This window comes from Oryctolagus cuniculus, chromosome 6, assembly GCF_964237555.1.
Source record: "Oryctolagus cuniculus chromosome 6, mOryCun1.1, whole genome shotgun sequence".
Taxonomy (NCBI): domain Eukaryota; kingdom Metazoa; phylum Chordata; class Mammalia; order Lagomorpha; family Leporidae; genus Oryctolagus; species Oryctolagus cuniculus.
The window spans coordinates 34,107,885-34,122,969 of record NC_091437.1 but is presented as its reverse complement, the minus strand read 5'-3'; the positions used below and the strand labels follow the sequence as shown (position 1 = coordinate 34,122,969).

Genomic DNA, 15,085 nt, shown 5'->3' with positions numbered 1-15,085 from the left:
GGGCTTGTCTTTCTCACACTGGGTCACGGGCACAGTGACCTCTGGCCTTCTATCCGACCCGCCCCCATCACCTACCGTCATCCTCCCATCTTACCGTCAGCTGATGAGCAACTTCGCGTGCCCAGTTTCAGGGTGGCGCTGTGGGGGCGGGCCCTATCAGGGAAACAGGAAGCCTTTTTCCTTTCAGAGATGAGGGGCGTCCCCAGCCCTGTTAAGTAAGTGGTCCCCAAGTACCAAAGAGCACAAGGACCTTACCTTGCTCGCTGCTGTGACACCGGCACCTATCAAAGTGCCTCACAGCCCCCAGCTGCTCACCAGCTGTGGTTGGCTGGTGTGTGATGCTCGGACGCACTCTGCGAGGATGCTTTCTTACTTTTATTGCTGCTGATTGTTTTAACTATGCTGAGCAGGCATTGGTATCTGCGTTGTCAGGATAGTAAAGCTGATGACAGCGGCAGTCCAGTAGTCTGTAAAGGATGGAACGCGGTCCTGGCTCCAGTGTGCCTGACCCCAAAGTCCATTAACTTCTCCTGCACCAGCTTGAGGGATCATGAGGGGACCTCAGAATATTCATGGGAGCTGCGATTAAGATACATCTATTTTGGTGCAACAAAAGCCTATGATATCCTTTCCTATAAGGGGTTTACGAAAAGTTCATGGCAACTGTGTATTACATAAAAGCTGTGCACTAAAATAAATGTATCTCAATTTCACTGTTGGCAGACTTTTCCAGATGCCCTTGTACCTTAGAAAAGCAATGTATAGTCTACTCAGCGGTGAGTTCCACATCCAGCCCTTCTACGTCATCTCCTGTGCCATCGGTCACATTGTCCCTCAAAAACACACACATCACCTCAGGCACTTACTCCTGATTAGCCTAGCCAACACCTTCCTACCCCCTAAACATGATCACACAGCAGAAAACTGGTCTACTGCTAAGTCTGCCCCACTAATTGTCTTTGTACGCCTCTATCAAAGACGAATACTTTTACAAAGTTGGAAAAGAACCCAAAGAGGAATACTATTTCATGACACGTAAGAAATCATCTGAGATTGAAATTTCAGTGTCCATCAACAGAACCTTAATGAAACACATTCTCAGTGCATGCGCCTTGTTCAGGCTGCCTTCACTCCACAAAGGCAGAGTGGAGAACAAATGGGCCTCAGAGCCTGAAGTATTTCCTGACCTCTGACCTCTGATCTGCCCAAGGCTTACTGCTCATTGAATGCGCAGCCTTTCTGGAGCACAGTGACCCACTGTCTCCTCCAGTGATTTTTATGTTCTATTTTTTTCTGTCTGGAAAAAATGTTGATTGCTATTACTAATTTTTAATGATGACTAAAAGACACTTGTGAAGGGAGCATAAAAAAGGCAGAAGGATGTTGAAAACAGTTATATAAACATTAGGGACCAATATAATTTCTTCTCAATTAACTTCTCATTCTGCAGCACGCTATGCATACATTACCACAATGCTCACCATCAAACGCTTGTTTGTGGAATTAATAAAGGGCTATATGAAAAGCAAACGGTAAGAGTTAAGCAACCGGACCTCACTGGTTCCCAATTCAGAATCGTCCATCTGAGGCTTAATATGATCTAAATTCCCAGTCACCAGCCTCTGTTTGAAGAGGACGTTGTGAGGCCCACGGTAGTACAGTAGCCACTAATGAAATCTTCAACTTCCTCTCTCGCCGTCCTCAGCTGGATAAAGGCGAGCATTGTCAGTCCGAGGGAGTAGAGCCTACCCTCCGTGGGAAAATGGTTGGCTGTTTCTCTCATTGGGCGAAATTATCGGATGTGTCTTCTGTCTGGTAAAAATGACTGGCTGCAACTCAATCGACGAGCCTTGTCTCTCCAGGGGCCAAACTGTTGCCTGCCTCCCTCTGAAGCCAAATTGCCATCTGCCTGACTCTGCAGGAAGATTGCCAGTGGTGCTCGTGTGACGGGGCAATTGTCCAGCCTGTCTCTGCACAGCAGAGCGTGCCAGCTGTACGTCTCCATGGAGGGGAGGGCAGCAGACGGAGCACTCGCAGACTCCATGCAGGACTTCCCCCACCCCCACCCCCACCCCGCTTTTTCATCACAGACAGACCTGCACATCCCCCAGCTGGTTTCCCGTACTCTCTCATCTGCCCGAGCCAGCAAGGCCAAGGTGGTAATGACACAGATAGGAAAGGCACTTGCCAGGGAGGGTGGATTTCAAGCGCTAGTCCAGAGACAAGCTGCTGTGTGTCTGTGTGGCAGCCCAGACAGAAGACTAAGAAATCCAGGTAACAACTGGTAGCTCCAAAGATCTGCTCCAAATGGAAAAAACACATCTGGCTTTTGGATTCAATTCATGCCAGATTTGCCTTACGCAGGGCCTACTTCTGCACTGGTACTGCCTTCCTCATTTCAAGTGCAGCCTTTGCCAAGTGACTGCCAAGAAAGACCTCACCTGTCCTTCCTACCGCCCAGGCGGGAGCTAACAGTGTCTCCACTTTACAGATCAGGGACGTGACACCTAAAAGACAACTGAGTGCCTGTCCAAGGCTTCATACATTTTTCCCTCTTATTTTCAAAGGCAAAGAACCAGAGACAAGCACAGTGTAAGAGACCGAGACTGGGATCTTCCTTCCACTGGTTCACTCACTAAATGGCCGCAGCAACCATGGCTGGGCCAGGCTGAAGCCAGGAGCCGGGGTCTCAGTCGGTGTCTCCCACTCAGATGGCAGGGACTCGAGCCCCGGAGCCATCACCTGCTGCCTCCTAGGGTGTGCATGAGCAGAAAACTCAAGTTGGGAATACAGACAGGACACAAACCCAGGCACTCGAATACAGGTTGTGGTGTCACCCAAGAGCTGGGAGAGACCAGCACTTTAAGCATTGTACCTAACACCGTCCACAGGGCTTGATAGCCTTTAATCAGGCAACCTAGGATTTCAACCCAGGCCTACTGACCTCAGCCCTCTCAGCACATGGGGCAGAGTGAAGAGGCCATGGGGTCTAGGGGTTCCTGTTGACCTTTCGACATGGACGTGAGTTCCTGTGTAGGGTCTACATCAGCTCAACCTTTGCCTGTGGTTTACTCAGTGTGTCTCTTCTGCAGACCCCAAAGTCCAAGATCAATGCAATTTCAGCTTTAGGTTTCTCTCAGTCAGCAGTTTTCTTCCTGTTCTTCCTCTCTGCTGGGATTCTGGGACCTTGTTCATTTACGCAGTCACCTCAGCCCTCTCCAGAGGCTCGCCCCAACACTGCTGATAGCACTGTGGAGATGTGATCATAACTGCACCTCTAATAATGCAAACGCCATCGGCACAGGGCACACAACACAGCCAACGGGACATAAAAGGAAGAGGAAGCTGCTCAGTCTATGGCTTTGAACCTAAAGTACATTCTGAAGAGGCCCATAGAAGAGAAATACTGGGCTCCAAGTAGTGATTTGCCAAATAAAGTGGGATTTTCAGATAGCAGTGATAAAGGTTTTGAAATAGGATTAAAGTGGTGGTTCTCAACCAGGGGCATTCAGCAAGATCTGAAGATACTTTTGTTCGTCCCAACTGAGTAGACAGGAGGAAAGCGGGGGGAACACAGTTAGTGGGTAGGGGGCAGGTACCTTGTTAGACACCCTCTAATGCCCCAAAAACCAAGAATCTTCTGGCCTTTGGCAAGATATATGCAGCATAGAGGATTAAGCCACCGCCTGTGACACCAGCATCCCATATGGGCACCGTGGCTTGGCTGCTCCACTTGCAATGCAGCTCCCTGCTAAAGGCCTGGGAAAAGCATCGGAGGATAGTGCAAGTGGTTGGGCCCCTGCTACCTTCATGGACGACCCAGATGATGCTCCTGGCCCAGGCCTAGCCTTTGATGCCATTTAGGGAGTGACCCAGTGAATGGAATCAGTCTCAGTCTCTCTCTCTCTCTGAAACACAGCTAGAGGAGAAACAAATCTTAAAATTAAAAAAAAAAAAAATGTGGTCTAAGCCTCAATAGTGCAAAGGTTAGGAAGCCCTGTATTAAAGAATGTTTGATTTGGGTTCTGTTTTTGTTTTACCTGCAGGCCTTCTCAGCACCTTTAATAGCTTAATACATCACAAATCCCCAAGTTGGGGTAGGAGTCTTGCAGGTTCATTTACCCTTAGAATCTAGAATGCCTGAAACAGCACAGGTTGAGTTATGCTGAAGTCTCCTTGGAAAGGTTACCCTACAGTATGGAGAACTGGGAGAATAGAAAGACCAGTAGAATTTCATTAACTCTGTTGTCCAAGAGCTGGGAGGCAACCCTAACTCCTTTGTGGTCTGCAGAAGGAAATGGGCCCAGAGAGCCAACAGTGGCACAGTCAAGTGAGAGACAGCAGGGCAGAGCCCAAGAACAGAGACGGGAAGCGGGTTGAGTTTCTCTGCGCCTGTGCTGCCTGATTCATGGGTAGCAAAGTGGAAGTTGTCTGTAGTATCAAGTGAGCACACAGGGCTCAGTGAGTGGCGGCTCTGGTTACCAGCTGGCTAGTTGGTGCCCAGCCTGGATTCCAACCCAGTGTCCCTGCCTTCCAATCTCATATTACTTCCGGTAACCCTGATGGGTACAGGAAGAGGTGAAATGGAACAGAGACACAGAAATGGGAACACACACATGCTGCCAAGAACGTGAGCGATCCCAGTTTGGCTTGACTGTGTGAACAGAGATACACTGACGGAGCCAGAAAAGGCCCAGCGATGTGGGCAGAGCAGTTAGGCAGACAGATGGTCCGAGTGCAAAGCCTGTCCCTACCACTGGCTACCCACGTGATCCTGGCAGCTTACAGAGCCTCTTCCGATCTGACTCCCTCTCTAAATGAGAACAGTGACAGTATCCTCCTGTGCATTAAATGGGATGGTGTATGCAAAGCCTGAGGATCCAGGAGCGGTGGATGTCACTGTCATTGCTGCTATTGGTATTGGGGTCCCTCAGACTCACCCTGGAGCCCTGCTGGCTGCAGTGAGTAGGCCTGGGCTCTGAGGATCTCATTAAGTCTGCTTCCTCACACAGGGAGCTCAGCTCATCCTGTCTCGCCCACAGTTCTCTGCCTTTCTTCTCTTGACGTCTTTATTTCCTAGAGGCGAGTTTGGAAACCCTGTGAGTCAGCAGGATCGCTCAGGCTGAGGGCCTCCAGGAAAAATGCCAGCTCTGATTTGTCTCAGATTCCATCACGTGGGTACCATATACCGTTGTACCATGTGTTCAACACATTTTGCCCACCCCCATCATCGGAGGAGGCTTGAAAAGTGGGTTTCATGAACGCACACTGATGTTCCATTTACATCACACTAGCACCTTCCTCAGCACCTTGATTCCCCTCCAAAGGAAATCTCACTTATTTGCAACTGTAGCAATACTTGTATTGATTGACATTGTATCTTCCTATCCTGCGGGTTCCCTACGGATCCATCCAGCTCATTATTGTGCCCCTGGCATTTGCAACAACACCTAGTGTGTGTCTATCCCACAACTACTGTTCATTTGCATGTTCTAGACACCGAGGTTTCTTATGCATGTGATAAGTGAGTCCAAGGCAGAATTCCATGCTGATTAAAAACAGGGTCTGAATTAGAATCCACAAAGATCTGAGTTCGAAATGCAACTCTCTGTGTAGCTGTAAGTCCGTGATCAGGTTAGCAAACCTCTCTGAGTCTCAGCTTTATAGTTTCTATATCCTGGGCTATTGGAAGGGATTAAACGAGACCAGGTACATAAAGCACTGGGGTCTGGAATATTCTAAGCCTCCAATCACTGTATTTAATACTAATTATTAATAGTAATATTAAATTCTATAGCTGAATAAAATAATTCATGGAGTTGATATTGAACCTTGCATATGCATAGGCATCATAGCCTACAAAATGCTATGCTAGGTCCCTTATCTGTATCCCACACACTGTGTCCTACATAAAGCAGTATCTCAAAAATAGTTTGTGATAGACTGATCAAACCATTATGCTCTTCCATCTCATGGAGGTCATTTTGAGGCTTTCCAGGGTTGCTATACACCTGATGCGCCAAGTATTTGGAGAACTGATTCCCAGATACAACACTGAGAGGTATTGTAAATGTGTATAAGTTTTATCCATTAAAAACTAATTTAAACTAAAAGCATAAAATGGCTTTTTAAGTTTCATTCATTTGAAAGGCAAACAAAGGGAGAGCTCCCATCATCTGGTTCACACCCCAAATGCCAGCAGCAGCTGGGACTTGACCAGACCAAAACCAGGAGCTGGGAACTCACTCCTGGTCCCCTGCATGAGTGGTGGTGACCAAAGCAGTTGAGCCATCACCTGCTGCTTCCCGGGGTCTACATCAGCAGGAAATTGGAACTAGAAGCAGAGCCAGGACTTGGACTTAAACCCAGGCACTCTAATATGGGAGGCAGATATCCCAAGCAGCGCTTTAACCACTACCTCGAAGTCGCACACCTTTGTATCTTAAATGACCCATAGGCTGTGTATTCCTCAGTCCCAAATTCTCAAGAGTCTAGTGGAATGAAGTGTGACTGACCAACACAGAACGAGTGCATGCTAAGGATGTTTTACAAAATATGGCATACAAGGACCTTCTGCGTACCAACCTTATGTGCCAATGAATAGCCTCATGCTACTTCTGGGAAAACAGACTAGAAGAGTAAATAAAATGTCTACAGCTAGTAAATGAGAGGCAGGGACTGGCTACCTTCTGAGCAGAGCTGACTGAACCCTTCTCCCTCACTGCCTCGGGCTGTCTCAGCAGGTGCATCAGAGGAGGTAAGCGATAACCAGAACTCCCATAGTTCTTCTGCTAAGAAGTTTTCCTTGGTTGGCGCTCCCAAGTCCCCTGTACTGAGACTGCTGGGAATTGAAACTGCTGTGTCCATTTTCTTCCCCTAGTCCAGTCCACGGGCTGTACTGCTGTTCAACTGAAGCCCAAGAGATGAGGTCAGAGGCTGACACAAAAGATCAGAGAGTGTAATGAGCCACATTTTTCTGTTTCAAGGAGTGTGTCTTTCTCAAGGTCAATTCTGACTGACCAGGCCTTTTGTCGTTTTTCTCTTACATGGGTATGGTAAAAATATGCCCATGGTTTAATTCAGCAAAGTTTGAGAGAGAATGCAGATACGTAGGCTCCCCACATGGAATGTGTTACCATGTGAGTACCACCAGCAAGGAGGAAAGCAGTGGCCTTGGAGGAAGAGGTGGCAGGGTAACCTGCAGGCTGCTGTGTAGCTCAGCATAGCATGGGGACTGAAACTTTTATGAAGTGGAATCATATGCAGTTCCCATTTCTGTAGGTCAAAAATAATATAGGCTAAGCAAAGAAGTAGTTAATTTATCGGATTTTGGTCCCAATCAAGCAACAAATATTTACTGAGCCTGTGTGGATAAGATTCTAACTATAAAGACAAATAAGACTCAAATCCTGGCCTCTAGAAGCTTACATTCTAGTTGGAAATACAAACTTAGGAACTGTGAAAGAATAATATGCCAAGTGGTTGATAGCTCCACTACGAGAGAGTACCCGAGCAAATAGTCAATGACTAAACCAAATATGATAGGGCTTTTGAGAAAGATGGTTTGTGATCAGAGGTAGCAAATGAAGTATATGAATCTAGGAAATTTTAGATAAATGAAGGAAAAATGAGGCAATGTACAGAAATTGGCAATATCAAAATCATTCTATACACACAATTTAAAAATCAAGGTAGAAGGAAGAGTTAGAGACAGCTTCTAATAGGCTTTGATATCATACTTTTTTTCCTGTATGTAGAAATCAAAAGCTATTTGAAAGATAGGAGCCTACAAATCAGAACAGACAACACACCGGAAAGACACTGCAGCCATGCTTTACATAAAAGGAGACCTGGGACACAGTCACACATCTGAGGCCCAGGCAGTCTGGCAGCAGAGACCCAGCCATAACCTAAGAGGAATGAAAAGGTGTGTCCATGAATATTCACAGGAGTATTGTTCAAAATAACCCAAAGACTCATCCAGTGATGAATGGATAAATGAAATGGGGTATATCCACACAAAAAAGAATCAAGTACACACACGTGTGACCACATGGATGGTCCCTGAAAATCAGCAAAGTGAAAGCAGTCAGGAGTGACTTCATATCCTCTGACCCTAGTAGACTGGCATTTGCTTCCAGAATGGACAGTAACAGGAGGTGTGGGGGTGGGGCAAGTGTTCCACATTTAGATTATACTACCAACCACTAAACTTGACAAGCTTGTATTTTATGAGATGTGAACTATCTCAATAAAACTATGAAACATTTACCCGTCTAAGCTGTCTCCATGTTTGCTATGTGCAGAGATATGGGAAAATGTGAAACTGGTTCAAGACATAGATCCAGAAATAGGGCTCGATCTGACGATGGGACCGGTCCCATGCCAGGCCCTCCATGAGAAAGGAAATACAGAAACTAGTGGCAAGCTTTTTCTGTCACTAGGATCTGACAGTTGCATCAGCAATGTGCTCACATTCTGCAAACACCGGCCCTACGGCAGTCTAAGTTAGACTATCGGCTTTCTAGCTGGTCCAGGGCTAGGGTTAGTTAATACGAATGTGCTAAATTCATTCACTTCTGCTTTTGTTTCCCTGTTGTTCTACAGTTTTTGAAGAGCCGGAAGATCCAAGCAACAGATCGTTTTTCTCTGAAATTATCTCTTCGATTTCGGATGTCAAGTTTAGCCACAGTGGGAGGTATATCATGACCAGGGACTATCTCACCGTTAAAGTCTGGGATCTCAACATGGAAAATCGCCCCATTGAGACCTACCAGGTACAGAGCGCCACTTGCCCCTACATGTACTGAGCACTCCCTTTGTGGGCTTCGAAGTCAGCCTCTGCCTGCCACAGTTCATAGGCAGAAGGAAAGTGCCTAACCATTACATAAATTATGTACTGAGAGGCGGTATGTAATGATGCAGCCAATAACACAGTACTGAAGATAAGGGCGCACATGCAGAGGCTAGAATTCAAGGTAACCCGCGTGCGTTGAAAACTTACTGAGGGCTGGATATTGTAAACAAGAGAAGTGTGTTGCTTCTCTCAATGGCAGAGAAGTCAGACAACCAACAGGAACTGAACTCAGAATGATGCAAGGGACGCTACTGAGCCCATGGGAAAAAGGCTGTCCTGAAGAGGTGACCCTTAGCCGAGTCTTGACTGCCATGAACTAGATACAATAGTATTCCAAAGACCAGCCATCAGGGGAATGTGTGTTCCTTGAATATGGAGCACCAGGGTAGGAAGAGGAACCTGGAAATGCCGCTAAGGGCCTGATCCCATAGATTACAGATGCGGTTGTTTTGTCTTTGTGCTGAGTCCAGTGGGGGGCTGTGTTAAAGGTTTGCCCACAGGAAATGAGATTGGGCACTGTACCATACATTTCACCCTGCCACGTGCCACATTTCGATAGAAGACAGTTGAAGTCTGAACTAGGACGGTGGCATGGGGTGGAAGGGGAGGGGGTACAGAGTCCATGAGGTTTGCTCACTGATGGAGTGTAGAGGACTCAGGAAGAGCATGTGGAGTTTTTGACTTAGGCATCAGGTAGATGATGGCAGGTGCAGTGACAAAAGCAACACAGGACTGGGCACTATGTAGAACAGTTTTCTTGAAAACAGAAGACCAGATTTTGAGGTAGACAGGGTTTAAAGAACTTAATTCCAGGTATGAAGACACTGAAGCCAAGAGCAAAGGGCTAGGATAAACTGATCTTGTTTTAAGATCTCTTTAGTCAGTTAAAAAGAAGCAGGGTGGAATTTTCTAGAAAGATTTTACCTGCTGGCTTTTCTTTTCTTGATATTGTCCATACATAATATTCACCCTTTCAAAGTACACAATTTAGTGGGTTTCAGGAGACTGATAAAGTTATGGAATCATCACCACCACTGAACTCAATTTCATCCTCGGCTAGCATTTTCAACAGTGCACTTGTGCTGAGGAGGAAAAACTTCAGAGAAAAATGGGGTTAGGATCAGGAGAATCGGGGCTGACATTGTGGCATGGTGGGTAAAGCAACCTCCTGCAATGCTGGCATCCCATGGGGGCCCTGGTTCGAGTTCTGGTTGCCCCATGTCTGTAACAGCTGCCTCCTGGTGCACCTGGGAAAGCTGCACAGGATGGCTTAGGTAGTTGGGCGCCTGCACCCAGGTGGGAGACCCAGCTGAAGCTTCCAGCTCCTGGCTTCAGCCTGGTTCTACCCTGGCCCTGGCAGCCACTTTGGGACTACACCAGTGGATGTAAATTGACTTTCTCTCCCACTCTCTTTCTCCCGTTCTCTGTCTCACTCCCTTACTCTAGGTGACTGACTTTCATATACATAAAATCTTTAAAAAGCAAAAAATAGGATCGTGAGAATAGGTACAGATTTACTGCACAGTGCTGGCAGGGCTTTAAATGAATATGCTAGCAATGGAAGTGGCCACATTCTCGATGTTACCTCCAAGGTAAAGCCAAACAGATATTAAGACAATTTTTTTTTTTGAGATGTAAGGTAAAAAACAGCAGCAAGGATCACTCCAGGATTTTTGCTCTTGGCAATCAGAAAAGTACAGTTGAAAATCGAGAGTTAGGTTTTGGACATGTTACGTCAATTAAACATCCGGAAACGACAAGTAGACAGTTGAGTGTAATTCTGCTTATCTTGCATCCAGAGGCATACATATGATACTTGCATGTGTGTGTGTGTATAGAGCATATAAAGCGATGGGCCTGGATGAGATCTCCCAGGCAATGAGTGTAATTAGAGAAGAGAGCAGAACCTGGGGCCCTGGCATTCAGAGGATAGAGAGGATTTGGCAACAGAGACAGGGAGGGGAAGAGGGGGAAGTTGGCATCTCAAGTGGAAAGAATTCACCAGCTGTAAATGCTGTTGCTGATTTTGAGTAGTGTGTATAAATACATCCAGGTACATTGCCAAAATAAGCTGTTGCTCAGTGACCACTGGATTTAGGAATGTGCAGATTACCATACATTTAGCAAAGGGAGGAGTGAGTGGACCGAGATAAATGAATATCTGATTACTGTAGGGTCCAGAGACTGTGAGGACAGAGGTGGCCATAGGAAGAAACACTACTCTTTGAACACATGTTGGTCTGAAGGACAACAGAAAGTTAAGGTGGCAGCAGGAACAGGATAGAGGCTAAAGGATGTTCTATGTTCATAGAGATTAAGCCAATGAAAAGAGATGACTGGAAAAGTCTTACAGGGGAGTGAGAGAATTGGCCTTAGATGGCAAGAAGGGTAAGTTACCATCTCTGAAAGGAAAAGGGACTGGTGTACCGGGCACTTCAAAAACGTTCATGGAAAATGTAATTCAAAGGTAACTTTTGGTCCAAAAGAAAATTCGAACCTGGGTCTTCAAAAAAAAATCATAGAGAACATTATGCAAACGCTATGCATGGATTTGAAAATTATTTATGCCAAAATAGTCTTTCAGTTCTATTTTTCCACAAATTTTTGAAATATCCTCACATATAGCTACAGGTGCTAATTTATGAATTTTGTGATGGAAACAGATATTTTCTTACTGCTTACATTTGCTCAGTAAAATGAGAAACAAGGTATGAGCTTCATGAGAGGGAGGAAAAAGTATAAAATAGTTACCCAAAAGAAGGAAATATTGAAGGGTTGCTCAGGGATCCCCCAGAGGTTTCTATTGTTGTTTTAAAGTGAGACTAAATGGTATGATTATCTGTTTCTTCCTAGCTGTATTCACCTGCTTGGGGCAGGAGGTTATGTATAACCAGTTGATGGGATTTTGCCAAGGGAGAGAAGAGAGAAGTTTGTAGAACATAAATGTTAAGGGAGTGACTAACACTGAAAGGATTGTTGAATCTAAGGAAAATAGTGGACAGAAGCAAATAGGTCAGTGGATTTTCAAAACTGATACTAGAGGGAGGGAATTAAAGAGACAGGAAGTTGCAATAGGATGCAATAGTTCAGCAGGTACAGGTATAATAATGACAGGGTTCATAATATGAACAAGGCTCACTGAACATGATGAGACAAAGTATCTGAGATCAGATCATCAGAACCGAACACCAAGAATGACAACAGGAACACCAGCACTGGAGAGATGGAGATGCTAAATTTGTTGAGGGAATGAGGGAAGACTCACTTTCACTGACTGTAAGTTTGAGGACATGACTTTGTTTCAAGTCCTCAGCTCCTTTGAAAACAATTGTTAGGTTGGGTAGGTGGGCTCTTTGACGTACCTACCTTAGCACAGGGAATGAAACAAAAAACCTGGCCCCCCTTTGAATACCCTCAGGGGAGAGCCAAGTTAGTCTTTTCAAGGAGGAGGAAAAGTTTAGAGAGGAGGTTGAGACTTTGACACCACCATGTGCTCCAGAGGACACTCTGGGGAAACTCAGGAACCAGAAGTGGGGTGGGTCTGCTGCCCACATGATACAGAGAGCATCACCTGTGTATTTACAGTCCCACTGTCTCCTGAATCTTACTCCAACTTTACAGCTCAACTCCCTGTCATCTGCAGTCCAGGACTAGGATCAGTACAACAGAGTTCTTCAGACATTCATAGAAATGCACATTAGAAAAGCAAATTTTGAGCTCCATTTATCTTTGAAATGATCATGTAAAACGAAAACCAAAGTATACACATAGTCACCCTGTCCAGGTGCCCGAGACAATCCACTGGTGTTGTAACAGAGGGCCTTGGGAAAGGGCAGCCCGAGTGTGGGTGACATTTACAGAGGTGTGGCCCACTGCACAGCCTTCCCTAGCCAAGAGGAGATTTAGGATACCTGGTGAAAGGGCCCTTAGTACTATAGTTTGAGAACACATGCAGGAATGAGCACTTTAAGTTCAGGGCTCCGAAAGTATGTTCAGGGGGTTGGTAGAGTTAGAAATTATCTTTGCCAAACACTGAGAAACAGGCTCGTAGCACATACGGTGCAATACCACATTTTACCGTATTTAACTTCAGGAAGCATCTTTAGCTGCATGCCTCAAAGCAGGTTAATTGAGTTACGTGCTGTTCCAAAGACGGTAATACACGCTACAGGCAGCTCTGCACATCCACTCGGATCTGTACCCTGAATCAACCTTTTGTTGCCAGTATTGTAAAGTCACACCAGTACTCAACATATACAGACTTTTCTTTCTTGTCATGATTTGCTAAGCCATGCAGCCTAACAATTATTTTCATAGCTTTCAAGCCATAAGCTAGAGATCATTTAAACCCTATGGGAGGATGGGTATAGATTATATGACAATACAACATTTTATAGAAGGGACTTTTGCATCCATGGAGTTGGCATCCTGAATAGCTCCTGAAACCCATCTCCTCTGGTATGGAGGGACAACCGTGCTGTATAAGAATAGTAAACTCTGATCCAGGGAGTGTCTTCTGGAGATATCTTAAAAATTATAGTTTGATTTTCTTTGAAGGACAGGGAGACAAAGAGATGCCCCAAGTAGAAAACACCAGGGTGGGGATGTGGCACCACAGTTAACATGCTGCTTGGGCCACCCATCTTCACGTCCCACCTCCTCCACTTCTGAGCCAGCTTCCTGCTAATGCTACCCTTGGAGGCAGCAGGTGAAGGCTCAAGTACTTGGGTCCCTGCCACCCACATGGGAGACCCAGATGGAATTTCAGGCTCTTGGCTTCAGCCTGGGCCAGCCCTGGCTGTGGTGGATATTTGGGAAGTAAAGCAGCAGATAGAAGCAATCAATCAATTAATCTCTCTCTGTCTCTGCTTTTCAAATGAATGTAAAAATAAATGAATTTTAAAAGAAATTCTACACCTGACTTCAAGTATCCAAACTGTTCTACAGGCATAAACTTATTTTAAAATACACGAATTGTATAGGTGTAATGAATTTCATGTTCAGACATGGGCTCCCTCTCAAAGGTATCTCATTATGTATTTGCAAGTATTCCAAAATCTGAAACATTTCAGATAATGGATATTCAACCTGTATCTGGCCTTTGGAGGCTCCTACAATCTAACAAACACTGATTGATTACACTCATGAGGCCTCACCTGCAAGAATAAGCTATCTACTAAGTGTAAGGCATCTTCATGGGTCAAAATGTGCATTATGAAGAGATGCACAATTTCAAGCCATTATCAAGAACGATTCTGAAGTTCCCTCATTCATGATGCCAAACTTGTACAAGTCAATAAGTCCAGAACCACTGTGTTGGGAGACTTATTTTCATGTCAATAATCCACGTACAAGTTAATAGAACAGAGGAAAGGAATAATACTTGGAACATGGAGAAAGCAGCACCAAATACCATGAGTGCTAAGTTCTCCCTTGCTCCATGGTCTAGCAGCTGATGCGCGTCCCTTACCTTACTCTCGCCTCTGGTGGAGGAAGGTCCATCTGGTTGGCCTCCGTGCTTTGCTTGCTTGTCAACAACAACAGCACATGCAACACAGTCAGGAGTCCCCAGACCACAGGTGCTGTGGATTAGACATAATGTGCATGCTTGGTTTTCCTGCAAAACTTTTGTTTTCTAAGAGTGATTTAGAAAGTTCTCAGCAATATGATTCCTGATAATGGGTCCACGCTTCCAAAGCACACACAGGTGCACACTTATTACTCAGCTGTGCTGCTTCTAAAAGGCAAAATGCCCAAAGAGAATGGGGAAAGAAGGCAGATGAAGCCGGGCCTTAGAAAAACTGGTCACTGGGCTGTTTAAAAACCTGAACTCAATGACCTCCCCCAGGGGGCAGAGAGGTCAAGTTCTAGCAGAGACTCATCCCTAAAGGCAGAGAGCAAACTCACCCTGACATCCCCTTGTCACCCTAGCACTGCGGCAGTTATCCTGACCAGGCCTGCAACTGTTTGAGAAAGGAGGAGGAAAGGTGGAGGGAGTTCATTTGCAGAGTTAAAATACTTGCACTGTCCAAATAATTCAGAGAGCTTTCCAAATACTCAAACCATCTAATAGAACAGAGGAGGAATTTGACCTCATTTCTTTGCCAATACTAAGCACACAATGAGCTTCTGAGCTCAGCCTCCAGGAGAACACTTGGGGTCAGGGAGGAGAGGGAGTCCAGGCTGCAGGCAAAGGGAAACTGAACCATGACTCATCATATCCCTCTG

At 45.6% G+C, this 15,085-nt stretch overlaps 1 protein-coding gene across 22 annotated transcripts in view; it reads left to right on the top strand.

The window, feature by feature from the left end:
- PPP2R2B (protein phosphatase 2 regulatory subunit Bbeta) overlaps positions 1–15,085 on the top strand; it is a 487,122-nt gene that overhangs the window by 466,245 nt on the left and 5,792 nt on the right. For all 22 annotated transcript variants that reach the window (XM_051843263.2, XM_051843261.2, XM_051843270.2 and 19 more), the window contains 1 exon segment: positions 8,608–8,777. In XM_051843263.2, the coding sequence (XP_051699223.1) occupies positions 8,608–8,777 (170 nt within the window).